At 38.6% G+C, this 27,931-nt stretch overlaps 1 protein-coding gene and 1 long non-coding RNA gene across 2 annotated transcripts in view; one reads left to right on the top strand and one right to left on the bottom strand.

The window, feature by feature from the left end:
• Nucleotides 1-16,093, top strand: part of LOC119654392 — a 34,126-nt gene extending 18,033 nt beyond the window's left edge. The window contains exons 2-7 of the mRNA XM_038059766.1: nucleotides 14,256-14,446; nucleotides 14,507-14,678; nucleotides 14,742-14,850; nucleotides 14,961-15,139; nucleotides 15,195-15,290; nucleotides 15,575-16,093. Of these exons, the coding sequence (XP_037915694.1) occupies nucleotides 14,256-14,446; nucleotides 14,507-14,678; nucleotides 14,742-14,850; nucleotides 14,961-15,139; nucleotides 15,195-15,290; nucleotides 15,575-15,654 (827 nt within the window). The 3' untranslated portion in view covers nucleotides 15,655-16,093. The remainder of the gene's footprint in view (nucleotides 1-14,255; nucleotides 14,447-14,506; nucleotides 14,679-14,741; nucleotides 14,851-14,960; nucleotides 15,140-15,194; nucleotides 15,291-15,574) is intronic.
• LOC119656044 lies at nucleotides 583-27,668 on the bottom strand. The gene is made up of 4 exons (XR_005249983.1): nucleotides 27,545-27,668; nucleotides 1,156-1,241; nucleotides 1,001-1,096; nucleotides 583-893 (listed from the first exon to the last, which is right to left on the bottom strand). It is a non-coding gene; the product is annotated as an uncharacterized LOC119656044 (long non-coding RNA).
• Between the last annotated feature and the right edge of the window lie 263 nt (nucleotides 27,669-27,931).

The following is a 27,931-nucleotide window of genomic DNA, read 5'->3' as shown; positions in this document are numbered from 1 at the left end:
GACATACGATTATATTGTTCGTTAAGCAATAGTTGTTGAAATATTCAAGAACCATGGATGACCACCTCGAGTTTAGAACCGTGCTACTGTAGAGGCCCGTAAGCGGATGTCCTTGGAATACTTCATTGAAGGTAAATTTCATTTCCTGCGGCTATAACCATCTTTTCCATCCTCTCCTAGAACGTTCATAACACCACCCCAAATGTTTATAATTTCTACATAAACCCTTATTAAATTTTCGAATCTTTACTTTTCTACATAGTAGCTGTCGTATCTTTTCAATGGACAGTTCATCTTTGCATAAGTTCTCCTTTAAGTACAAAAAAATTAATCCTGAAATTCTTGAAACACCGCCCTTCCTCCAACTCTGAATATTACATATTTCTATTAAAAACATTGTTTGATGAATAAGCTATTAAATTCATCTGAAAACATTCTGCATCACCAAAAACTGAAGCTGTAAACAAACATAATTTTTCTTTTACGCCACCACATCACTGACGAGCAGGAAGCTGTGATTTCTTGCGTAACCAACGAAAAGTCAGAACACCGACTTCACCGGAAGCATTGTTTTTGCTGGGATGAATCCAAAATCATGCAGGTCAAGATCTCCAAGCCAAACAACTGCCCTTATATGTATGTCTGCACGCACTTACAGAGCAAGGATACTAATGTGCAAACATATATGTATATATGTATAATGTCTTTACTCTATGGAGGCGTATAGCATCATCAACCTAATTTTTCGCTCTATTTTCTGTCTATTTCCAGACATATGACTTTCGGTATACATAATACCATACCACACAGCTTTTATCGGCTTACGTCGCGACTTCCATCCAGAACTTGAAAGTTGAAGTTTATTTTTAGAAAACCGTTTTCTGATGATTTACCTAAAAATTTATAAAACATTTCAAAATGTTAATGTTTTATTACCGCAACTGTGTGCTTTCAACTTCAATTAATCAGCGGATAATTCCATAAAATCACTCCATATTACCTAACATTTCAATAATAAGTGCAATTTCTGATTTCTTTCGTTAAGATTCGAATATGGTGCTGATATATATATGTAACTCCCAACCACTATATGACACTGAAATATGTAAATCTATAACTTCAGTCAATATATTGTACCTACAATGACTTCCTTACATTTCAGTCGGCCAAATGTTGCAACTGCTCGATAAGCAACCTAGGTCAATAAATCCCTTATAACACCTGATTTTCGAAGGATGTTCCTAATTGCGGAGGAAACATTGGATATAACTTCATATAAATTCGCTTGCCAATTGAATTTTGTGGAATTAATTTAATTTAATTTATTTATTTTTAATTTAATTAAACCTATTATTAATCATCTTATTAATCATTTCATACGTGCGAATACATGTTTGCTAGGTTGTCAGTTTCGTCTTTGATCTAGTTCTTTGTAGTAAAACGGCGTTGGAGGAACCCGCTGATCCTCAGAGCTGGGCGGGCCTCGTATGACGATAACAGTTTTGCACCATTAAAGTTCACATTCTAATTGCAGTTTAGATCTTTTGCGGGGAAGCCAGTTCACACTCCTCGCTTTCAAATTTAGTTGTGATATTTTCGATACAGTATATTTCTTCCATATCAGCCGTCGCTCCAGATACGTTCCGAAATCTTTCAGCTGGGGAAACAAATCTATCTGACGGATGGGCATTTTGCTGACTTGAGTTCGTCATTATTTGGAAGCTTTTAATTTCACTGGATTATACTCTCCACCTAATCTCAAGTCTTCCAAGATAAACGTGCAGCATTTCTGCTGCCGTTCGTGGGCTGAGATGTAAACTAAGTATGCCGAAGCTATTAAAGCATTAATTGTAGGCAGACACAGCCTGTATTCAGTACGCCCCAACATTCTTTTTTTGAAGCAAGCTCGACACATATGAGGTATAAAGGCTTTGTACTTCTCTCGGAACATGCCCTGAACGGAGGAAAATTCCAGCGGATTTGGTGACTTGAATGCCAATATTTTCCGGAACCGGATGAACCCATTATCACGTAATTTTGCGGAAACGTGTGGCCTGTGAATACCTTTACATGCATTTTCTGTTGTGCTTAAGGGGGGAAATAACATTAGGAAGTTCTCAGAATCGACTTATTTTATTACATAGATCGTTAAAAACGTCAAAGCGAAATGCGTGTTCCTTTAGATTTTATGAACATGAAACCGAGCGTTTATCAGGTACAAGCTCGGGTTCAAGCGCCCAAGATGTAATCGCTTTGTCTTTACATAATCTCAAAGCGCAAGGTAAATTGCGTATTTATAAACCACACTACTACACTACGAGTGCATTTGGATTTGTTGTAACTGTAATTTGTTAGTAATTAAAGGTGAGAAATATCTCCATATTGGCGCGACCTTTCTCGTTTTTCTCAAAATGACTTTTTTCACATTTTCGGGAATTCTAGCTCAAAAAGTGGCAAATCTGAAGTTAGGCACTTCCGGTATAAGGTTTTGTGTTCATCTTATGTGAGGAACAAATTCAAAATATTCCATCATATATACATTTCCAAATTGTTATATATATGTTATATATGTACATATTCCAGCCATAAGTATTATGCTCATTCTAAACAAATATTGTCTATTACCATATGCTGGTGTGTACATATATGTTATATATACGCACTTACATTAAATATTTCTACTTTACTGCATGTACCGAAGCATACATATGTATGAACATATTTAAGTACAAAAGTTGAATAATGGTACTGGTATTAACGTAACTAAATCAATCTGGATGGAAAACTACCCATAAAAATGTTTGCGGCTGGTGGGGTTCGATCGCAAGGTGGAGACGATCTCTTCAGGCGCTGCCTCGCACCTCCAGGCTGAGAAGCACCGTGACCGAAGTCGACTACAAGCGGAATTTTATTCTACTATGTTTAATTCTAAACTAGACAAGGGTATGAATTGTTGTTCGAAAGCGCCAGGTTTGCACTGGTGCAGACTGATTTCAACTAATGAGTGGCCGCGAGCCCACCTTCTGCCAAAGAGCGGAGCGGAGCGAATTGCTTCTCAAATTAGTGCGGCCGTTATTCAATAGATGGCGTGTGTTGTGAGTTCAATTTATATGATGACGACGTTCACACATATCGATGTGCAATGAATTCACGTGGAGTACACAACCTTGCTAGTAAAGTAGTGGTTGGATTGCATTCAACCTTTCCAGAATTGTGTGATTGAATATTATCACTTATACTGTGCTTCTAGAATAAACTTGAAGGGGGTTTCAGGTAAATTTCTAAAAAATGGTAACATGCTATTATTAACTTTTTTTTGAGCAAATATCGGAATGGAATGTTTTTTGAGATTTAGTTTTTGTATAGGTTCATCATTGTGACTTTTCTCAGGTTGTTCGATCCAAGGTTCTGAGAACGAGACTTGTTTCACTTTTTGAGGCACACATTTTGACTCTTCGCTCCCCTGCGTTTCACCCAATGTCATTTTTGAAAAGTACTAATGAGCCTTTCGTTTAATAATGGCAGACAACTCCCCCCTCCCCCGCCCTTCCTTAACCCCACGCAAAATGATACCATTCGTTGCATATAAAGGGATACACAGACCACACGTTCTCACCAAATTTCGTGACAATCGGTTCAGCCGTTTCCGAGTAAATCGGGTGTGATAAATAGGCAGACAGACTGACGGACAGACTGACATTGAATCGATTTTAATAAGTTTTCGGTTCACATAAAACTTTAAAAAGGGTATGGAAATCCTGAAAGCGATTGAAGAGAGGAGGAAACTTCGATATGAAAATAAACTTTAACGGGATGTAAATACTATTCATACTGCATATGCATGCAGGAGAAAAGTAGAGTCATATGATGTTGATTTATAATTTACTAATTTCTTCTAAATATTACTCAAACGCTTGTACTCTACAGCCTGTAACATAATCCATGCGGAAATCAACAAGAAACCGTCGCCAGTCGTTTCATAAAACTAATCTAATTAACGCAACCGTTGATAGACCTCTTGAGTACTTAATCCATCGCCTCAAAACAACTTTTCTTAAAGAAAAAGCGGCTCTAGAATATTCCTCAGACTATAAAGAATGGAAGAGAAGTCTTAAGAAATAAATAGAAAGGATTAATGTCTAACGTTCTGAATAAGATATTTCGATGGGATACTCAAGTGTGAATCTAACTCGTACTCCCGCTGTTGTATGAGAGCGTTGTGCATTTTTTCCTTTTTTCAACGTTAAACTTCCAATAACTACAATTTCCATAAACATGAATGTCAGTATTTGATCTAAATTCCAAAGTTGTTACTTTAGGCAAATGCGATTTCAATTGCTTCCCAAAATATGGTATTAATATTGCTTCTAAGATAACTCCGTCCCAATCTTTTTATAAATTTCTGGTTAGTTTAAGTCAATAGTTGGAATTTTGACTATAAATAAAAGTTTAGAGACTCTTTCGGCAATATATGTAGGTGATAGAAATTCCTGAAACTGCTGAACGTCTCTTAGCTCAGGAGAAAGAAATCTAAATCATCTAACTCAACGAAAAGTTGCTTTCATTCGCAAACCACTCGATACTTTTTAGCAAATTTATCTTGCACATTTTAAATGTGTAATTGCTCCAAATTGCTGTATAAGCGCTTTTCCACTACTGCTCATCCGGCCCTAGAATTATTAGTCTGATCACATAACTGAGTTTAAAACAAGTCGGGAAACCGGAAAATGGACACTTCAGGTATGAAAGGTTCTGTGTAGTCCTTTTATAAAAACATTTGAGTGGCCATTTGTTCCATTTGTACCTAATATAATAATATATACATCCATCGCTGCCAATTACTAAAAATTATAGCAGTATACTATTATTGACTTTATTTGAGGAGATATCGGTATGGAAGGTATTTATTTTTATATAGTGGCAGCCTCTTGATTTTTTTCATATTTTTCGGTTTGGTAGTTTCTGCTAACCGAGATCTTTCATTTGACACATGACATGACCATATTTGGTAGGAAAAAAAATTCAACCCCTTTTTGCATGTATGGGGACCCGCCCTTAAATTCGACGTAGTAGAATGTAACTTATAGTATGTGCGAGCGTTCACAGTTTCCACCTTTCCACCAAATTTGGTGTCAATCGCTATAACCGTCTCCGAGAAAAATTTGTGTGACGGACAGAGAGACAGTAAACGGATTTTAATAAGGCTTGGTTTTACACAAAACCTTAATTAGGTAGGCTGTGTAATATTAATAAAGCTTTTCTGTAAACATCCAAAATAGCACACAAAATAGTACTTATGTAGATCAGCTAACAGTGCCAAAGACAACAGTGTAGCGGAGTGAAAACAATGAAATATTCAAGAGCCGATAGATGAAGAGTGTTAGAATTATGCAATTATGATAAACAAAAAAAAGCAAATCAATAATAAAATTCAGGATGGTATTAATAGATACATTATCGTTACATGTATATTTAGTCCGAAATCAAAAAAAATACAAGAGTGTTTTATGATAACATAAAAGAAGTGAAATGGTGAAATGGTAGCCCAGAGTCTTATGCGGTTAACTTTTCCCTTAACTATACTTTGAACTTCTTTAAGGATGTTTGTAGGTGGCTCGAGTTGGGCTAATAGAGCATCTGACATTTGGGGATCGATTGGTTTGAATACTTTTTCCAGGGGAGCTACGAATGCTCTGGTTTTTCCTCATTACTTTTAGCCAATTCCCTAGGATAGCTCTTAACGGAAACTCCCTGAACGTTGGTCTATTGATCTTTTTGGCTTCTTTCCAGAGAGAATATTCATTAGATGCAGTAGTGGACAGCCCGCCCAAAAATTGTTGTATATCAGACTCCTGCCGCCGACTTAAGCAGTTTTGTTGCTTATATAGGGAGACCTATATAATTTCTATTTTCTCCTAGCTGTTTTTTTATCGAACTCGCATTGAAGATTTTGAAGTTATTGTAATGGCGAGTTCCAGTGTAATTTCGTTGAAAAGTTCAAGCACTCCGTCAATATAAGAAGAAATAACATCGGTGAGAAAATGCAACTCTGGCGAAACCTCCATTAGTGATCTCCAATTCCTTGGAAATTTTTCCTCGATGAAGAACTTGAGATTTCGCGCCATCATATTTTTTAAGTTCCGGAGATTTCGCCCGGTATCTGAGTTCAGTTCAAAATTGGCCGCGTTCGAGAGAAGAACCCTCCGAAGAAGTTCTGCCTCCCTACATGAAGATGGAAGTTCCGTAGCCTACATAACGATGAAATCAATGATACCATGACCGTCAGGTTGAGGATAAAATTCGGCTCAATAGGGCACCGTGGGCGGGTCACTTAATCCGTATGGATGAGGATGATCCAGCCCGGAAAGTTTATAGGGGAAATATCTATGGTACAAAAAGAAGACGAGACAGGCCCTGCCTGCGATGGATCGATGGCGTAGGTCAGAACGCCAGACAGCTTTTAGGCATATCGAATTAATGGACCTCGCGCAAATCCGGGATGTCTGGAGTTCTTTATTAAGGCAGGCCTAGATCAGATACCGGTTGTTGCGCCGTTAATGATGATGATCGGAATTCAAGCGCGTCACGACCGCCATCATTCGTAGCGGTCAATAGAGCCTTCAATTTCTTCCGTTTGTCGTTTCGCTTCCATGATTCCACAGTCAGCCAGATTTTGTGGTGTCCCATCGGGAGGGGGCCGACCTACTGCGTACCACGCGAGAAGAGTACATTTTTATGGCAATTAATGTTTATCGATATTTTCAGGCTACTACTTGATGTATCTGCCGTCAAATCAATACAATAGTTATCCTAATGTTAAGCGACAACTAGATCATATAAGCGATCGATGTTAACGCAAGTGACAATCAGATGGTGATCCTTTTCAGGCCCGATGTTAATTGTTAGTCACATTTAGAAGACAACTCTTAAATCTACTGCTGATCGTAATATCTGTGGTCAATCTGATTGCTCGTACAGTGTCTGTCAGTTGGAACTCAAATGACCTTATGGCAAACTCTGTACTCGAACAGTGTTCCATCAATGACACGGTGGTCTGCTGCTGATCGCAAAGTATTCAATCTGATTGGTCGTACGGTATCTGCCAATTTTAACTGAACTGCTCTTATGGCAAGCACTGTGCTGGAACGATGTTCCATCAATGACAAGGTGGTGGAGATGCAGAAATTCTTTCAACATTATCATTACGGCCTTCAAAACCGTGTTTCCCCATCACACCTCCGCATACTATTATACAACCATGATGCTCCTTAACCTGGACCGGAATCTTGCAATCAGAAGTCTGTCGGAAACCGGCTTCTAAGTCAATCGAGTACGATTTGCATAGCGACAGTAACAATCCGACTCAGGATTCACGTCTGCTACCATTTGACTTGATTGTTAAAGCATATTGTCCCAAGAGAAAAAGGAGCACTCTCCAAATTCGCACCATGTTACTTCGCTTAGACCCAGAATATCGATATGCTCATATCGTTAGAATTTTCGCTCGAGCTAGAGAGGACGTGCAGTTAGAGGACCCTCAACACCGTTGTCGAAGAGCGTGCGCATATTCCAGAAACCAATCATAGTCTGGAACGACGGTGAATGGGGGAAATTGCCACTAATTGACGGATTTGTGAAAAATTTAAACGCCAATCGAAGAAAGCAATCAAAATTATTCCCATTGCGAGTAACTCTACGGTAACCGGACACACCTACTGACGAGTAACTCTACGGTATCTACGGTATCTATGAAGTGATACCATGACCGTCAGGATGTGGATAATAGGTTACGGTGGGCAGATCACTTAATCCGTATGTATGAGGATGATGCAGCCCATTAAATCTATAAAGGCAATATCTATGGTAGAAAAAGAAGACGAGGCAGACCCTGCCTGAGATGGAGCGATGGTGTAGGTCAGGACGCCAGACAGCTTTTAGCGATATCGAATTGGTGGACCTCGGCGCAAAACCGCGACATCTGGAGTTCCTTATTAAGGCAGGACTAGACCGGATACGGGTTGTTGCGCCGTTGTTGATGATGATGAACGACACACAACCTCGAAACTGTCGAATTGTGAAAGAAAACCGAGCAATAATCATTGGAAAAATTTACAATCAACTGTAAGTAAGATAATGAGATTACAGAAGTGAACATGATCTATTTGGCAAGAGACCACAACCGTGAAATTGTCATCAACCAAACCAACCGACCACGACAACTGGACATAAGGGACTAGGCTCCCAACTAATTACGAACTGCACCATGTCATCAATCATTACACCAACAAAAGAATCCTGAATCTAACGCAAAGTTAATCGCCCTGTCGCTTTTTATAGCATTGAGTTCTCGCTGGCTCGAACTGCGTATTTGAAACGTTTTCTCATGTCACTTCATCCAAGTGTTACTGATGCGTGAATCAACTTCATGCCCTAGTTCACCATTGACTGAGGGCATGGGTTCGGGATACTTAGATTGATTAGTTCGAAGCGAGGTGCTCCAAACATTTGCGAAATATATCGTCTAAAGCCAGGCAGCTGTATATGGATTTAGGTCCGTCTCATCCTCTCGTTGGGTACATATAGGTGAGACCAACACACCAATTTTCTACAGGTCGTATTTTAGTAGGCAGCGTTTGGTTCAAATACCGACCAGAATTTTCATGTCTCTCTTCTTAAGCAGCAATGAAAATGCAAATTTAGGGGCCTCCATAGATTTTGTTTTTATAAATTTCTCTATTTGGCTGTGGGAATCCTTGCAACTTCTTCCTTCAGAGTAGACTTGGTAGTAGAGGAGCTCACACCAAATGATGGGTTGGGTCTCACCATTGTGGAACCAGACCCTTGACTAGTCAGTTTGCCATTCACTTAATCGCCAATGATGTTCAAGTACCTCGGCACTCACATCAGAGTCGTTTATTTCAGTCGGCATTGTACTAGTATTTAATATTTATAACGCTGTTTAACTGTCATAACATATTTTAATGCCATTTTTGTCGCCAAGATTCATCTGCTAGAAACATTTAGCACACATTTAGTCATTTCACCGTAAGGCCCGTTCCATAATAGGGTTTTCTAAAAACATCCCTAAATCCAATCCACCTTACACGGCGTGGGTAAAGATTATTATTGTTGTAATTCCAAAAGACTCGTGGCCATTTGTCGACCCTTTTTCTATTTTGGTGATCAGGACAGAGTATGTCTGTACCACTTGAATTTACACCGTCAATAAATTGGTAACGTGTAGTTGTCCCACCTAACGTTATTGTAACTTGTCCAATGCTTCTTGCGTTCAGCCTAACTCCTTTTCTCAAGCACCAGTTGGGTCCAGATCATCAATTACCTCTATTACTAAGAGAAGAATAAATGCTGTATATGGTTATCGTCCCTGAGCTATGATTTTGGATGCTGCTAAGTGCTCTTGAAATCCACTTTAACCTCACGATTTACCATTTCCTTATCGCTTTCTACGCTTCTCCCACTCAGTACAAATAAGTTCTCCAACTGTTGGCTACGTTCTTTCACAAGAATCTATTTGAACTATTTTTTAACTTCGAAGCCGTTTAGCCGACCTTGTCCTGTTTTACAGAGCTTCCAACCTGAAGTTAAATCAGACTTCAAAGCTCGGCTGAGGAGTGCATTTGCCGTTCTTCTTTATTTTCACTCATCCTGTGTGTGATCACATAGGTGTTTTCTGAATTCCGATAATTGATTTGATGGGCCTCTGGAGGATCGTGACTATTGCGTTCATCGTTACTTTGTGTGTCTTCCGCGGAGGTGTTCCCATGCCCATTATCAATTTGAAGCTCCTGAGGTCTGCGCGTTTGGTATCATTCGATACCCCACACTCTCTTACAGAATCCATTTCGCCAGAGAATGCCAAAGCGATGTCGATGACTTTTCAGCTGACCGGTTATACATGTTCGACTAGCAAGTTCGCCCTCTTAGTCAGTGTACCAAAAAATTTCCTGAAGGCAAAGCACACCTTTAGGGCTGTTCTTTAATAGGACGCAACATATTGAAAAGTTTGGTACAAATCCGACTATTATAATATTAACAAAGTAGGTCAAAGTTACCTTTCCCGTCAAATTATTAATCCTTTCGAGATAAAATGTCAGTGTCACATCGAATTGAATATCGGTTATATTCAACGTATATACACTATGAGCTAAATATCTGGAAACACCTTATAATCATATGTTCTTACATAAAAAAACAACAAAGCCCTTTATACTCGAAGCGTGGAAAGTGTGATAATTGTGAAACCACTATCATAAAGATTGCTAACCAAGATATATTTAAAACCATCGCGCAGGATCAAGTCTAACGCTAACTAATACACCGGATATATCGGAAGTTTAAACCACTAATTTTTCTACCAACAAGTCATTGTTTTCGAATCACGTATGTTAGCGTCTCGCAGCAATTGATGCGATGATTATTTAGTATTATACAATCATCATTTTCAATATCGGAGATTTGAGAAATATTACACCCTATCTATGCTCCATAAGAAATTCCAGTTAAGAGAAGGTCGATTTTTGTGTTACTGGTTGGAGAAAATACCCCATACAAGGCAATGGAAGGTTTTAATGCGTTTTTCCGAATATACCCGTTTACTCTACACATGAAATGAAAACTTTCTTCTAATACTTTACGAACCGACATGAACGGTTGCAAAGTTGTAAATGAGAGGTTAAAAAGTACAAAATTGAAATTAGACAGGATTCCGAAATATCCAAAGACGCGTCTTTATAAAATCTTGGCCACGAAATATTGCTCATCATCTTTGTTCAAATAAAGTTAATAAGAGTATACATATTACCATATTTTAGAACTCTACTGAAAAGCTCCTAAGTTGGTCCTAGAATCACCAATATAAGGCGTGATATTGAACATTTTGAAGGAAATCGTATTATTATTAACAAAGCTGTAGCAGGTCAAATTTACTGAATTTACTGTATCTTAAAACAGCAGAGACTACCAATATCCAATTAAGATGAACAGTGTGATATCAATTCTTATCCGCTATAACCTACTAACTACGTATAAATGAAATCGTCGTATAACGAAATATTCTCATATGTGCTCTCACAGCCGAGTTTTCGGTTTATACTTTATTTCCCATTTCTTTAAAAATGTGTTGTTAAAGCTGACTTCATTGGTCGCCTGCAGCGTTCGCCCCTCATGAGGACAGCTTGAACTTTGAACCATGACAGACGCGCAAAGAAATTTGTTTAGCCATGGTTAACCGTTATAATGCGGCTATGTAGCTGGTCGTAGGATGACTTGGTATTTACTACCCATTCATTTGCGTCTTTGTATAATAGTAAGATAGTAAGGTTGTGCAGAATTTAAACGCAAATTTCAAGTTGTAGTTGCCCTAATAAAAATGTTTAGAAACAAGCCCGCGGGAAACTGCTGTAATGGCAAATTAAATGCATTCTGAAGAGAAAACTTCCAAAAGTTCCGCTTCTAAGCTATGGATGGTTGCTGAATTGTTAAATGAGAACTGATATTGGATAATCCCGACTTACAGAAGAGAAACTCAAGACGCGGAGTGCTACTCAGTGCTCGTTGTAAATGAGCCTAAGAACTCCTCAATGGGGATAATTTCTGGGAAATAAAGTAAAATGCTCTTCTGATATGTATATCAGAAGTCTTGCGTATACGCTTTCCTATAATTAGTTGAGAATTGCGAATCAAGTTTCCGAAAGGAAACATTCCATGAATTATCTCCTGCACAAGAGGTCCACCTGATCAGATTTCTATGCAAACGAATTAATGGCAATGAATTTGGTGGCAACTGCGAGTTCTAAGTGCCGATCATGCATACGCTGACGGTTCCTGTGTCAACAACTGATAAGAGGCACTTCCTCTGAAATCAAACAAACACCTCCAAACTCTGTATATTTGTAATCAACACCAACTAGACGCCACCTTGCACATTCTGAGGGCAGAATGGCAACAGAATCGGGTGACAATTGATACAGGCATTGTTTGTAGTATGGTTACTGCAGCACAACTCCGAATTCAACATCTCACACATGTGCATGAGGAAATACCCACTTAAAGAATTCCAGAAATTCCCCAATGGGAAAACTAAGATTTGTTTCCGAACAAATAACCGATAACCGCACTTAGAACGCTTCTAATCATACCTAAATGTACTTCGTAGGAATCCCCTACACATGATTATATGTACATACGATGTGTATTAATGGTTTGTGTAAAACAATTACCGAAAGAGTTTACTGTCCATTCGTCTGTTTGTTTACTACGATGTTACCAGAGAAGGGCTTTTTATTAAGAGGGAATAAGAGTAGAGAGATAGATTTTTTTTAAAAATTTTTTTCTGAAAATGCAATTTATAAGAAATATTGTTAGAAAATTTGATATTATTGAGAGCAAAACTTTTCGAGTTATGGACAACTGAATCTCGTTGACCGAAAGACGAAGACGAAAATCGCATATGAAAGTTAAAGCTGGCTGCTACTCAAGAAGGAGAGAATTCGTCGTAGGATGAAGTAAAAGGATGATTTGGAGCGCTGCAGGCAAATAGTTTTATAGAGCTGGAATCGATTTTTTTTATGTAATTTTTAAGAATTTTTATTCATGGATCAAATATTAATTTTTTTAAGTCTCGAAAACCTCTGGACCTATTTCGTTCAAACTTTGCGCAATTATTTTACATGAGAAAGACTCGATTCTGAACGAAGGATTGATCACAGTTTTGTTGCTTACAGCTTCACCAAAAATTCAACAAGTCGGAATACCGGAAGCTCGCGCTTCAGGTATAAAGGTTTTGTGTTCATCCTATGTAACAAACTTCAACGCACATTTTTCTATCCGTATATAGCTACAAACTCAACATATTCCTTCATATTTTTCCAAACTACGAGACATACGTACAAATTAGAGCAATAGATATTACGCTCACCCTTAACAAACAAACTGCCTATTTCCGAAAACTGTACACATATATGCACGTATATAAATTGATCGTAGACATATTTCCGATTTACTTCTTATATCTATCTGAATTAGGCACTACCCCCAAAGTTCATTAGCACGCATATACTATATACCTACATACACACACGTCTCTTTGCAGTAATTGAAATTCATATACAAATGACTAAAAAACTAAAACAAAATAATTCTTTGTGACCCCATTCATAAGAACTCATTTCGATGTGGTATTGATGAATTGATATGTAATAATGAAGTCAGACACGTTACAGAGTGCACGAAATTCACAAAAAATGGCAAAGTTTCGCACCCTATAACTTTCTTAATAATAGTTTGATTTTCTTCAAACTTCACCTTCGCTATATCCATGTCAAATTTTATAAATCTGAGATGAACATAAGGGGGGTTGGCGGGTGTATTTCTAAAATTTGGAAATATACTATTATTAACTTTATTTGTGCAGATATCGGAACCGGATGTATTTTGAGGCCCAGATTTCGTAGAGATGCACCACTATGGTTTTTTTCTGATTTTTTGGTTGGATAGGTTCTGAGAACGAGACCTGTTACACTTTTTGGGAGTCATATTTTAAACCCTCACTGTCCTGTGTTTCACCCAATATCAAATATTGAACCAGTTTCGAAAAGTACTAATTGAGCCCTTTAGTTTGATACCCCACATGGCCACATTTTATGGAAAAAATTTTGCACCCTCCATTCATATGTATGGGGAGCCCCCCTTAGACTTACCACAAAATGGCGCCACTCCATCATCATCATCATCAACGACGCAACAACCGGTATCCGGTCTAGGCCTGCCTTAATAAGAAACTCCAGACATCCCGGTTTTGCGCTGAGATCCACCAATTCGATATCCCTAAAAGCTGTCTGGCGTCCTGACCAACGCCATCGCTCCATCTTAGGTCTGCCTCGTCTTCTTTTTCTACCATAGATACTGCCCTTATAGACTTTCCGGGTGGGATCATCTTCATCCATACGAATTAAGTGACTCGCCCACCGTAACCTATTGAGCCGGATTTTATCCACAACCGGACGGTCATGGTATCGCTCATAGATTTCGTCATTGTGTAGGCTACGGAATCGTCCAGCCATTGCTGTTGCATAATAGATGTCGCATAACAAAATAGTAGGGCAACCAGCATAATGTTCACTTTGGGTCCGGATTTTCATTTTAAGGCGCTGGTTCTACTAAATGACATAGATTATTAAATAGATGTAAGCTATTCGAAGTTGAACTTTTGAACTAATTTTTCAATTTGGTTACAGTTTCGGGTGCGGTGGACATAACAAATTTCCAAGTTCCCAATTCATATATATTAGACGATGACAAAACAAAGCCCTTAATTTTGGATTGTGCATACGATATCTCACCAAACGAAACTGGGTTAGTAGTTAAATGGCTCTTTAATGGTCTAAATATCTACCAATGGATAATAAATCAAAAACCCTTCGCACTGGTAAGTCGACAGTAAATCAAAACTGTATAGAATTCTGAAAAATTCATTGAAATGTTTTAGGGCGTTATGAAGAAACACATCGACACCACCTACTCGCCTTCTTCCGAAAAGAATGATCAATACCGAGCCATTTCAATTACTAATCCTCAATGGAATATGACCGGTAACTATACATGTTCGGTACAAACATTTCAGGGTGTGTCCAAAAAAACATCCGAATTGAAGATTATAAGTGAGTGCCACGAATTGATGAATAGTACTTCGAAAGTTTTAAGGGTATTTTGGATCATTTCAGAACCTGAAAGTGACTTCAAATTAGCAGCTGAAGTCGACAAAGAATTGGATGATTTGGATGTAACCTGTAGTGTCGAGGATATATTCCCTCCACCACATTTGGCCATACTGTAACAATTTACAATATTCAATAACTTTAAAAATAACAAAAAATGAAGCTCCCTTTCTCAAATTTGATTTCCGCAACTCCTGAACCTTATTAATTCACTTTATCTTCCAGAATAAACGGGGTCCAACTTAGTACCGAAATAAAAGCGGAAAAGGATACCAAGGGTCCCTTTGATGTTACGGCTACCTCGAAAAAAGCCTTGGATGAAATTGAATCTCCCGCTACAGTAACATGTATTCTAACGATCCCTGGCACAGATTATGAAAAGAGAGAAGAAACTGTTTTCAGTGGTGAGTCTATTGAAAATTAAAAATATATTTAATCACAATGCACTTCGAATTACAGCGCCAGCTCCAGTGGAAACTGAGTTCCTTGAGAGAACCGAAATTGACATTGACTTCGAACAACCATTGGCTAACATGGAGTCAACTTCAGAACAATGTAAGTATAATAGGTGAGAACTAGTGGCGAACACAAATTGGGTTTTCGAAGTATGAATGGTTTTGCAGTTTTCCTATGGAGTTTCGAATTTAATATGTGTGAAAACTTTGAGGTGGGTGGTCTCTATTGGATTGACTCCTAAAACTTGGTGGCCGATTTCTAAACCAACTTCTATTCTTATTGTTATGCTTATATTGTCATATTTATATTAAATTATGGGTGACGACTTCAATTGTTGTAAATGCTTTTTTCCAATTATCTTTAAATTCCGATTCTCTTTTTAGTGGAGGGCAACGCGAGTTGTTTGCATCCGTTGACGTTACTCAGCGTTGTATCAATTTTCGCGGCGATATTTTTCTCGTAGTTAAGCGTAAGACTGCATACAATGCAATTCGATTAAGTATCCGATGATTTCAAAACCAAAGTAAAACTAATTAAGTTCCCCATATCAAAATAATTTCCTTGCAATTGACATATATTTATATGTTTTAAATATGCTTGCATTCGCCAGAGAATGTTTTGATTTTGAATGATATTTATTTGCACTATTAATATTTAAACTAAACTGTCATTAGTAGCAATAAAGACTACTGAAAATTGAGTTGCCTTATCTATGAAGAAACCACCAAATTGTATCTTTAAGAAGAGAGAACTAAATTGTTCCGTAATTGTATATACGTACTAGAGTTTTGTACATAACTTGTGAGCAAGTTTGATTTTGACTAATTGCAGAGAGATGTGAATATACGATTGTATAACAGAAATGTTCGTTAGATGAATAAAAAATTCTGCTTTTCAAAACATATCCTGGAGTTTTCATAACTGCACATAGAAATATAAAGAGCGATATATATATATAACGAATATATATAGAACGATCCCTCCAGAAACCAAAAACGCTAGAATCGACTTTTCATTTTAATTATTTATGTCATACAATACCAAAATTTTAATAATTGTCTACTATAGCACATTTGAAATTAAGCGTGCCCGGGAAGCGAACAGACGCAACAAAATGCCCAAAGTCAAGTTCAACGCGATAGCACTTTGTGTGTGCAACCCGAGGTTTTTAGAATGAAGGAAAAATTGGTTTATGTCCATTCAAATTATGCTAGCTTGCACACTCGTGGGAAGAACAATGGGATTGAGGGATGTGTTACAACGTCGAACCAGTAATGATTAGGCTCTTGACCTTGTGTTTCGTATAGACCAGGATAAGGCATTCCCGCAAAGATTCACACAGTCCATGTCAAAATAAGCTTTTAATAAGGCAAGCCAAATTGGCTAAATATCACTTAATTCGCTTGGTCCCTTTGGTTTAAACATCTTTATGTGCTCTCCGTTCGCATTGAAGCTTTTGAACATTGGTAGTAGCTTCAACCAATCAAACGAACATTTTCCAAATGTTAGCACAACGAATACTCGACCACACTTGAGGTGCTGACAGACGGCAGGCGACGACGCTCTATCAACATCTAAATCAACAATGTATCCTGCCACAAATTGCTGACTGCCAAGACATGCACATCTACCGGACAAAGCAGTCAGTCTACCACCTGGTGTGCAATTCATTTCTTTGCTAGCAATAGTACTAAGTTCATTAACGAAATAATATTTAGCGAAATATGATAAAATAAGTCGGGATACCGGAAGCTGGGCGCTTCGATTATAAAGCTTTTCTGTACATCTTATGTGGAAAATCGTGCATATAGGATTTTCCATTCAGACATAGCTAAGAATACAAAATTTTGCCAAACTCAAAGATACGCATACATGTCAACAAACATTGTCTATTATCGCATGACCATGCATACATATATATATGCGCATCTAAATTGATCTAACACATCTTTGGTTGTTCCTATCCCCAAGAAAAACCAAAATCCACTAAATCCCGATAGCTACAGGCCTATCTCAATCCTCTCTTCCTCCGCCAAGATTTTCGAGCGGATCATCAAACTCTCTATCGACGAGCACTGTGACTCCAATCATTCCATCCCACAATTCCAATTCGCTAACCGTCCCAAACATTCAGTCGAGCATGCGCTGCTCGTACTCAAATCGGACGTCCTTCTCGGTCTCAACCGGAACGCTCCGACCATAGCCTGTCTCCTCGACATAAAGAAAGCTTTCGACTCCGTATGGCAATACGGTCTCGCATACAAGCTTTCTGAAGTCCTCCAGTTCCATCCGCACCTCTGTAAGCTAATTCTTAGCTTTTTTGATGGGCGGAAATCCCAAGTCCAACTCCGTGATCACCTCTCCTCCCCATATTCTAGCCCGGCTGGCATCCCTCAGGGGTCAGTCCTCTCCGCTACCCTCTTTTCCCTGTTTACCGCAGACCTTCCCAAACCAACTCCACACCCAAATCCAATCCGAATCCTTCAATACGCGGATGATCTCATCCTCTACACCTCCACCAGAAACATCCCTGCCGGTGAAGCCCGCCTGAATTCCTATTTGGACGAGCTCTACCGGTACTTCACCCGCTGGAAACTGTCCCTGAACCCACAAAAATGCGAAACCATCGTATTCCATGGTACCGCTAAGATGACGCCGAAAATGAGGAACGACATTTCAACCCTATCCCTGAAAATCCACAACGACACCATCCCAACCGTCAAGGAAGTCACCTACCTTGGGGTGACAATCAACTCCCGCCTATCCCACGTCCCACATATCACGAAGGCACTGAACCGTGCAACAGGTGCCTTCAAATCCCTCTACCCAATCCTAAAATACACCAGTCCAACTCCTCAGAAAGTCAAGCTGTTTTGCTATAAACAGCTTATCCGTCCCCTCCTCGTTTTCGGCTTCATCTTCTGGTCCGACACTTCCCCTCACCAAATGGAACGAATCCGCCTCAAAGAGCGCAGAATCCTCCGCCATTGTACCAACATCTACAAGAACGAAGACCGCTCCAAATACATCTCCAACCAGATCCTCTACGACTCCTCTCAAACGCCCCGCATCGACGCAGTCCTAGCCCGTCATGCCCTCAAATTCCTGGAAAAATCCAGATCCCACCCAAATCCACTCATCTCCCAGGCCATGCAGATCGAGATCGTCGAAGGGAATCTTCTACGAACTCATCTATTCCCACAAATCCTCATATCTCTCCAAGCCCGTAACCTTCTTCTTGACCCCGGCGGTAGAGTAATCTTCTACAACGGTAGCTACTCCTCATCCCAGTTTACTAAACCTACCCATCCTTAGCGCCACTCCTAGCTTCCTTTCCCAAACCCCTCCCGCATGCCCCCCATCCCAACCCACATCCTAATTCCTTCCCCGCCCGCCCGCTTTTATAAAAAAGTCAACTAATGGAGGTTTTTTTCGACTTTTCCTCCAGATATCATAACATGTATTTTTTTCCATTTACTCCTTAGCGATAAGTTAGTTTAAGCCATAGATTATACCTTAGATTAAGCTAGGCTGTTAAGGTAGTACTTAAGTTAGGTTAATTTAGCATTGTATTTTTATAGGTTAGAATAAAAATGTTTGCTTTCGTGGATAGCCAGATGCACACATATCTATTATATTGGTTATTACCGACAAGCTTTAATAGTAAATACATATGCATACACATGTCTACCTCGCGTAATTAACACTGATATGCAAATAACTAAAAAAAGCCAAAAAAGAAAAACTAAAGTGTCCACACCTTCTATAACTTTGTTAATAATAGTCAACCTTCAAACCTTTCAGAATTATTATCGCTTATGCTAATATCAAATTTTGTACTTCTTGGATGAACCTAAGGGGGCTTTTGCGGAAAATTTCTAAAACATGGTTATATACTATTATTAAGTTTGTGCAGATATCGGAAGGGGATGTATTTTGAGGCTTAGATTTCATATAGTTGCATTACTGTGATTTTTTTTCAGATTTTTCGGTTGGGTACGTTCTGAGAACGAGACCGGTTTCACTTTTTGGGGCGCACATTTTGAGCCCTATCTCGCCTGTGCTTCGGTCAATAAGAAATAAGATCATTTTCGAAAAGTACTAATCGAGCCCTTGGATTTAATACCACACATGACTATATTCCGTGAAAAAAATGTACATCTCCCTTTCGCATATATGGGGAGTCCCCTTAAAACTCAACACCAAATGGCACCACTCGCTGCATAGAAAGAGACACATATCTCACCAAATTTCGTGACAATCGGTTTAGCCGTTTCGGAGTAAATCGAGTGTGACAGCCAGATAGACAGACAGACAGATAGAAATATTCTTAAGATCAACAAAATCAATCATACTTCAAGCGCCGAGGTTCCAGTTTCCGACTTGTTATTCTTGTTATTGAATCGTTATCAATGCTTTGGGTAAGGATGGACTCATTGGCTATGACCTGCAGCTATCATAAAAGGGCAAGAGTCGGTTTTTGGAATTTGCATATGCTCTTCGACAGCGGTGCAAAGGCACGCAAAACTCTACTTTCTTCAATTTGAGCAGGAGTTCCTGCGCTACAGGCGTGATATTCAGCTACCGTACTTCAGAAAACCTGGCGAAAGTAGACATAAATCCAAAGTTGGACTAACGCTTACTGAGACATAGGGCGTGTCCTCATAACTTGAAGCTGAATTTGGAAATGAACTTAAAGCATTAATATATGGATCAAGGATGTAACAGTAATTCTGGCAATCTGGGCTTACATGTTCACCAGTTGAATTTGAAAGAACCAAAATCAATAGAACGCAGAAATATAATCCGCACGTTCCTTCATAAGAATGAAACAATTCGAATAATCGCTAAACATCTTGCTATACTCGCAAGAGATCGAATCCCGAAAATTATTACTTGGATTTTAAAGCCTGGATCAAAGAAAATAAGGAGTAACCTCCTGTTCGAGGCTTTTTCGCAAAAACAAGCTGTCACATACCCTAGGGAAAAATGTACAAGGTAGTGCTAAAGCAACTAACTAGAGGTATGTAGGGTAGTAATAAAGGAAACTAGGGGACAAGAGTGTCCACAAATGAACTGTACGGGGTTTCTGAAAAAGTCCCTCCTTAAGAAGCAAATGGGTTTCCGGTTCAAATATCGCTCAACGCCTTGATGCTAAGCATGATCTGTGAAAGAGTTGGTGACAGCAAAGCGCTAGTTATGTCCCCATAACGACAATCAACATATATCATATATATAATATCTTACAATTACCTACAATTCATTTTTCGCCTTAGTAAACATAAAATCATAGTAAATTGCACTTTTTCCAAATTCGACATAAAATACATTTTTCCAGCAAGTAAGTTCATTGTATCAAATATCTTTCTAACACATGCCGGATGTGCATTTTCGAGTAAACATGAAATAAAATGTATAAAAGTCAGAATCATAAATTAATAGCAGAAGTTGTAATCGAGAATTTGGCAGAAACGCTGCCCAAATAAATTGTTAAAAAATTTAAACATTTGTTTTTTTAAAAGGGTTAATGCATAACCCATAACTCGCTCGACTGAGACGGCGGTATGAACAGAGCACTTGAGGAGTTATTCTAATGACAAAACTATTTTCTTCGATTTTTTTCTTTTTACATATTTCGATAATGCGTTCAAGAAGAACTAGTTCAAAAACATTGTGTTGATATCTTCGTTTTAATTCTATAAGCATATTTCGAAGTGAGTCTCGAACAGTACAAATCAGTAACAAAGGCTTTTTCTCAAAACAAGATTTTCTGGTGCGCGGGGTAGAACAGAGAAAAATCTAATAAACTTTAATTAACTACTGCACTAACCTAAACTTTACAAATTCTTTTTTATAATAATTTTAAAATGATGCCGTATTTTACACGTTTAACCCTAGAATGATCCCTTAAGTTGAAACCTCCGAAGTAAGGTATGGTTGACGAAACTCTCGCGCCGTGAAAAAGTAGATGTAGGTTCTGCTAACGACCTACCCATTGCCACATCCACCTTCTGATCATATCACCCCCTAGCGTACTCCGTTGATATGTCACAGACAAGTGTTCACGAAGCTTAGACGTTTTGAGCAACAATGGGGGTAACTTTTCATATGTTACTCCCGTATTGCAACACAGAAAAAACATTAGCATAAAACAATCCCAACTTGACTTTGGTGTTGAGATAATTGTATATATTCCCAGATTTCAGACAAAGCAGCGGAGGCGTAAATCCAGAGGTACTCTTATTAAACCCCCAGGGCCTCCCATTATATGGGAAATCTCCGCTGCTCCCAGATCAAGAGAGCGCTCCTTGCGCTAGCTGTCAATAACAATCCGGCACCGCTAGCACTTGGCTTTCCAAAATACAGAAGCATATTGCGTTAGAGGGGAGAAGCACTCTCCAGAGTTCAACCATCTAACTTCACTTAGGCCCAGAATATCCAGCTTATATCGTTGAAATCAGCGCTCAAGTTGAGGAAAGAAAGCATTCTAGGAGCCTTTGATATCGCTGCTGAGGAAGATCCATACATACAAGCCAATCATAACCCATTTTCGATAGCCAAAGGTCGTAGCCGAGGCGTTGTTAACGTAAGGTTTCGAAATTTTCAAGCTGCTAGCCCACGTTTTTCTATCCCTTTTACTCGCCTTTCACGAGTGTATCCTTAAACCCCAATTCAATTCACAGATGACCAGGCCTGTTCCACAAAACTATGAGAATTGCTTTGGTATTTTGGTTTCATGTGTATATCTTTAGATTGGTCTTTACAAGGCGCATATTTGATTTTTCAACGAGCAGTGCTATAGTGCCGGACGAGTGAGGCCTCATTTTGTTTTTATTTTGTTTAGCCCAAGACGACTATATACAGGGGACTCAACTCCCAGCACATTCTCTGAAATTGTATCGGTGACGGAAAATCATATATTCTAACGCACATTTTTTTTTTCAGATCCTTCACTTACAAATTTTGAGGGTCAAATTTTGAGTATTCACTCCCCTACATTTCACCCGAGATCAAATATGGGACCAGTTTCCAAAAGTACTAATTGCGCCCTTTTATTTGATATCTAACATGACCACATTCTGTGAAAAGAAATTTTGCACCCTCCATTCGCATGTATGAGAAGCCCTCTAAATTTAACACAAAATGGCGCCAAAATGCTGTATATAAAGGAAGCAACAGACCACACGTTCTCATCAATTGTCGTGACAATCTGTCCAGCCGTTTCTGAATCGGGTGTGACAGACAGACGGACAGACAGACATCGAGTCCATTCTACAATAAAAAGATTGTGTTTCACACAAAACCTCAAAAAAAGAAGAAACTGTTTTTGGTCGTTCTAAAAAATTAAAAATATATTTGATCACAATACAGTACGAATTACAGCTCCAGTGGCAACTGAGTTGCTAGAAAGAACCAAAATTAACATTAACTTAAACCAATGGCTTCGACGTAGGAGTTGCGCGACAAATATTCCGTGCATAATGGGTGCATTTGTGTGCACCCACGTGATTGCGAGCACATGGTTGTGAGTTGCTACCAGCATTTGGCAGCATCTGTCATAACAAAAGACATTGCACAGTTGTTTATGGCTTGCCACATCCTAACGGGAACCAAGAGCAGGGCTTCCTTAAATATTCTTTTTGAATTAATTGTGATGGTTCTTAACGGAATCATTGAGCAAATGATGTTTCACAATTCCTCTATAGGAAGCTTTGTGGAAGCAAAAACACGGGAAATTCTAAGAAATTGAACCATGTTTGCTCTCCTAGAAAGTAAGGAGCAGATAAGTAGATGCATCCAAGATCAATCTTTCGGATGCATTCCTGTTAGGATAGGACGAAAAACACGAGATGGACGCACGAATACATTAACCACATGGGTCACGGGCCACTTACTTGACTCGTCCCTACCCAAAAGGGACATAGTGACATCCCGTGCCCCTTCCTGCGGGATTTACTCTTCCTGTATATAGTCTTTTTGGTTTAACCATTAAAATCTCAACTTCAACCTTTCGCCACTAGTAAGCATCTCGCAACCCATCACTCCAGAGTTTAATCCCAGATCCCTCCTTCTAAGTTCCAGATATTTTTTGCCTTTTTGTCGGTGTTGTGCGTACATATATGATAAATAATGGGAATTCCGATTGAATCATTCCATGTCTTGTTTGTCCCCATGCAAAGTCGTAAACTTTTGCTCTCGGAAACTCTGAATTTCTAAATGTGGCTAGCACTCAGTAAAACCAGTAAACCAGGTAGGACACCCATAGATGAGATGTGCGAGTATCTCCGTAACATCGACATGCATAACGAACATGAAGGGCAACCCCAACGTGGGGGCAACAAAAAAATTGTCTTACCTGAAATTCAATACGCCGAAAAAAATTAACCCTCTATTTAGACCTAGGAAAGGCGTTTTCGCAAACAACAATTTAAAAAACTTTTTCTTTCTCTTTATATAACTAGGTTTATAATAACATCCGCCAAGGTTCTTTTCAAAATCTGCTTTTTTATCAAGTCGGAATACCGAAAGCTGAACACTTCCATTTTTTGTGCCTCTTATGTGAGGGACTTTCCACGCATGTTTTTCCATACGTATATATATAGCTAAAAATTCAAACTATTCCTGCATATATTTCAAACCTGCGAAATATAAATATAATGTTTACCCTAAGTAAACAAACGTTGTCTATTACCGCAGAATGATGCGTACCTGTATATACGAGTGTTATAACATAACAAAACTGATCACGGACACCTGGAAATTTCCACTTCATTCATAGTTCATTCACCAAATCATACCGCTGCATATACTCGTAGGTCAATTTGATAGATTTAGCGAGTCAAAAGTCCAATTTCAAAAGTGGCCTTAGAAATGTAATAATAATTGCAGAGGTTAAGGACAATCACACAACAACGACAACTACTAACGGCGGGCCACACTAATTTGGGTAACATCTCGCTCCGCTCCGCTCTTCAGTAGATGGCGGGCAGTTCCAGCAATACTGCAAGCTCGAGAAAAATGGGAAGCTACAAAAACATTAAGAGAAATCAGTAGCTCTCTAACTCATGCAGCGAAATACAGAAAAATGTGCAATATTCGTAGAAGCGGATTTAACAAGCGATAATATGAATTTATTACAAATACCAATTAATCCTTTTATCCACCGAGAGATTGTATGAATATCACAGGTACTTTCCCAGATGATTTGATAAGAAACGCTTTGTTCATATATATTATACTTAACGTTACACTAATAGAGCCCATACACTATCAAACAATTGTGCGATGCGCAACGTTGCATGTGCAATTGCATTTTCCATAGACTTAGTAAAATTTCGTTCAAACATTAATTACAAGTTGGAAGTTGTACGAATAAAATGTCATCTAGTGATGTTGTATCTATTGCTACGAAATAATTTTCGTTGACTGCAAAGTGAAGTTGACCGAGATAGCTGAGGCTCTAAAGATATTAAAGGAACTTGTTAGACATATTGGGGATGAATGTTTGTGTACGCGAAAGCTCTGTTTAAAGTGGATGCCGCGCGAACTCAAAATCGATCAAAAACAACTACGAGTTGACGATTCTGAGCAGTGTTTGGAGCTCTTCCTACATAAAAAACACGAATTTTTGCGTCGATATGTGACAATGGACGAAACATGGCTCCATTAATTCACACTAGAATCAGAACTATCGTCATCTGAATGGACTGTACATGGAGAACCGACTCCACAGCGTACAAAGACGAAACACTTGACTGGCAAGGCTATGGCATCAGTATTTTGACATGCGCATGGTATAATATTCATTGACTACCTTGAGAAGAGAAACTATCAACAGCGACTATTACATAGCGTTATTGGAACGCTTGGAGGATGAAATCGCGGAAAATCAGCCCCATGTGAAGAGAAAGAAAGTACTGCTTCGACAAGACAATGTACCGTGTCAAAAATCAGTGAAAACGATCCTAAAATTGCAAGGTCCAGATCTGGCCGTCAGCCACTTTTTCCTGTTCTCAGACCTTAAGAAAACGCTCGCTGGAAAGAAATTAGCGCCGATGAAGAGGTAATCGCTGAAACTGAGGCCTATTTTGGGGCTAAAGACAAATTGTACTATAAAAATGGTATCGAAATCGTATCGTTTTGTGTAAACACAAAACCTTATTAAAATCGGTTTACTGTCTGTCTGTCTGTCTGTCCGTCACACGCATTTTTCTCGGAGACCGTTATAGCGATTGGCACCACATTTGATAGAAAGGTGGGAACTGTGAACGCTCACGCATATAGTGAGGTACATCCTTTTACGACGAATTTAAGGGGGGGTCCCCATACATGCAAAAGAGTCTTAGTTTTGATTTTTGCTGAAAAGGTGGGGAGTGCGTGGGGTTGAAAGTGGTCATTTTTTAACGAACCCATTCTCAGAGACTCCCAAACCGAAAATCTGAAAAAAATCAGAAGGCTGCCACTATATGGTGCCTAGGCTCCGAAATACCCTCCATACCGGTACCTGTTCAAATAAAGTTAATAATAGTACATTACTATAATTTTTAGTAATTGACAGGAAAACCCCCCTTGCGTTCAACCTAGAATCACAAAATTTTGCAGCAATGTAGGCTACAGTATAGGTCACGATCTTGCCAAATTTGGTGAAAATCGCAGTATTACCAACAAAGTTATACTAGGTCAAAACTATCGCTCCTCTGCAAATTCAAGACTATGAATGTTAATATCACTTGAAAGTGGCTGTTTTCACGTAATATACGCATATTTTACGTGCTACATGCTAATGAGACAAATGCACACTCAAATCTCTTTATAAAAGAAATACACAAAACCTTTCATACCTGAAGCGTCTAGCTTCCGGTTTTCCGACTTGTTCCAATTGAAATTTGTACAAATTTTGTTTATTCCCCATTTCACCTTATCACGTGATCGGTTTTACACAAAACCTTAAAATAATCGTTTCGGCATGCACAGTAGAAGATTGTCATACCTACCTACCCGCAATTCTAAAACTATTTTAACTGATTTACTTTTGACATAAATTTGATCAATTTTCGGAATCCAATTTTGTGCTTCCTTACACAAAAGTATAAATTGAACGTACTATTATCAACAACTTTATAGCAGGCCAATAACGGAATGAAATGAACGAATGAAGTGTAATATGTCACAAACACAAAAGCGAATATGAGAAAATTCACATAAACATTGAAAAATATTGGAAGCAGAGCGTCTCGGGTACAAAGATTTTGTGTTCATCTTATGTGAGAAACTCTCTATGCACCATTTTCCATTCGTATATAGCTAAGAATATGAAATATTTCGTCATTTTTTGCCAAATGCAAAGATTCATACATATCAACCACATAAATACTGTATTCATCCTAAATAAATAAACATTGTCTGTTATCGCATGACTATGCATGCATACATGCGCATCTAAATTGATCTAACACATCTTCACGCACTTCCACTACACTCCCTGCACAAAAGCATACAAGTATGTTATGTACGTGGATTAAAACCCGCTGATAGCCAGGTACACACATATTTATTATATTGGTTATTACCCGCAAGATTTAATAGCACATACATATGCATACACATGTCCACCTCGAGTAATTGACACTGATGTGCAAATAACTAAAAAAGCCAAAACAAAAACTAAAGTGTCCCCATGAACCCCGACGTTCACATAAGTTCACTTTATATAATGATCACGTCATACACTATATAACCTTGTTAATACTAGTCGGATTGCCTTCAAACATTCGCCTATGCTAATATTAAATTTTGTACTTCTGGGATGAACCTAAGGGGGTTTTTCCGGGAAATTTCTAAAACATAGTCATATACTATGATTAAATTCATTTGTCAGATATCGGAATGGGATGTATTTTGAGGCCTAGATTTTATATAATTGAATCTTTGTGATTTTCTTCAGATTTTTCGGGTGTCTAGGTTCTGAGAACGAGACCAGTTTCACTTTTTGGGCACACATTTTGAGCCCTATCTCCCCTGTGCTTCGATCAATATCGGAAATAAAATCATTTTCGAAAATCGAGTCTTTTCATTTGATACCCCGCATGACTATATTCCCTGAAAAAAAATGTATATCTTCCTTTCGTATGTATTGGGAGGCTCCTTAAAACACAACACCAAATGGACACAGAGAACACATGTTCTCACCAAATTTCGTGACAATCGGTTCAGCCATTTCCGATTTTAATAAGATTTTAAGTAATACGAAACCTTAAAAATAGTGACCGGTAAACTAGTCAGACGTGCATATGAAATTACATATATAAGAGAACAATAGATCCAGAACCGAATTTTTTATAGCTTCTCCAAACCTTTAATTTCCACGTATTATAAACGAAACAAAATTGGCCAGTCTTCATTTTCATCATGCACCGCGCAGCAACTTCTGAACCCCTCAATAAAGATGTAAACAATATTAATTCGTGATGACTGCAGAAGCGTGGTCCAGATACAACTGTGTACAGGTTGTCTATGCAAACCCAAAGCTCGCAGACTCTCATCTCAAACGTTCTTAGAACTGAACTCGCCTCTATTTTGATTCATTTGCTGGTCTGTTCTTGTAAATGTGCTCCAACTTTTTGTCGCATTTGATCGGGTTCTCATCATAATCAGTTTTCGGAAAAGAGGCATAACAAAAAATTCATCTACAATTCAGCATGGACTTTTCGGCAGGTTCCAACTTTTTGTACATCTACATA

Source organism: Hermetia illucens, chromosome 4, assembly GCF_905115235.1.
Source record: "Hermetia illucens chromosome 4, iHerIll2.2.curated.20191125, whole genome shotgun sequence".
Lineage (NCBI taxonomy): Eukaryota > Metazoa > Arthropoda > Insecta > Diptera > Stratiomyidae > Hermetia > Hermetia illucens.
This window is presented reverse-complemented; position numbering and strand designations above follow the sequence as displayed.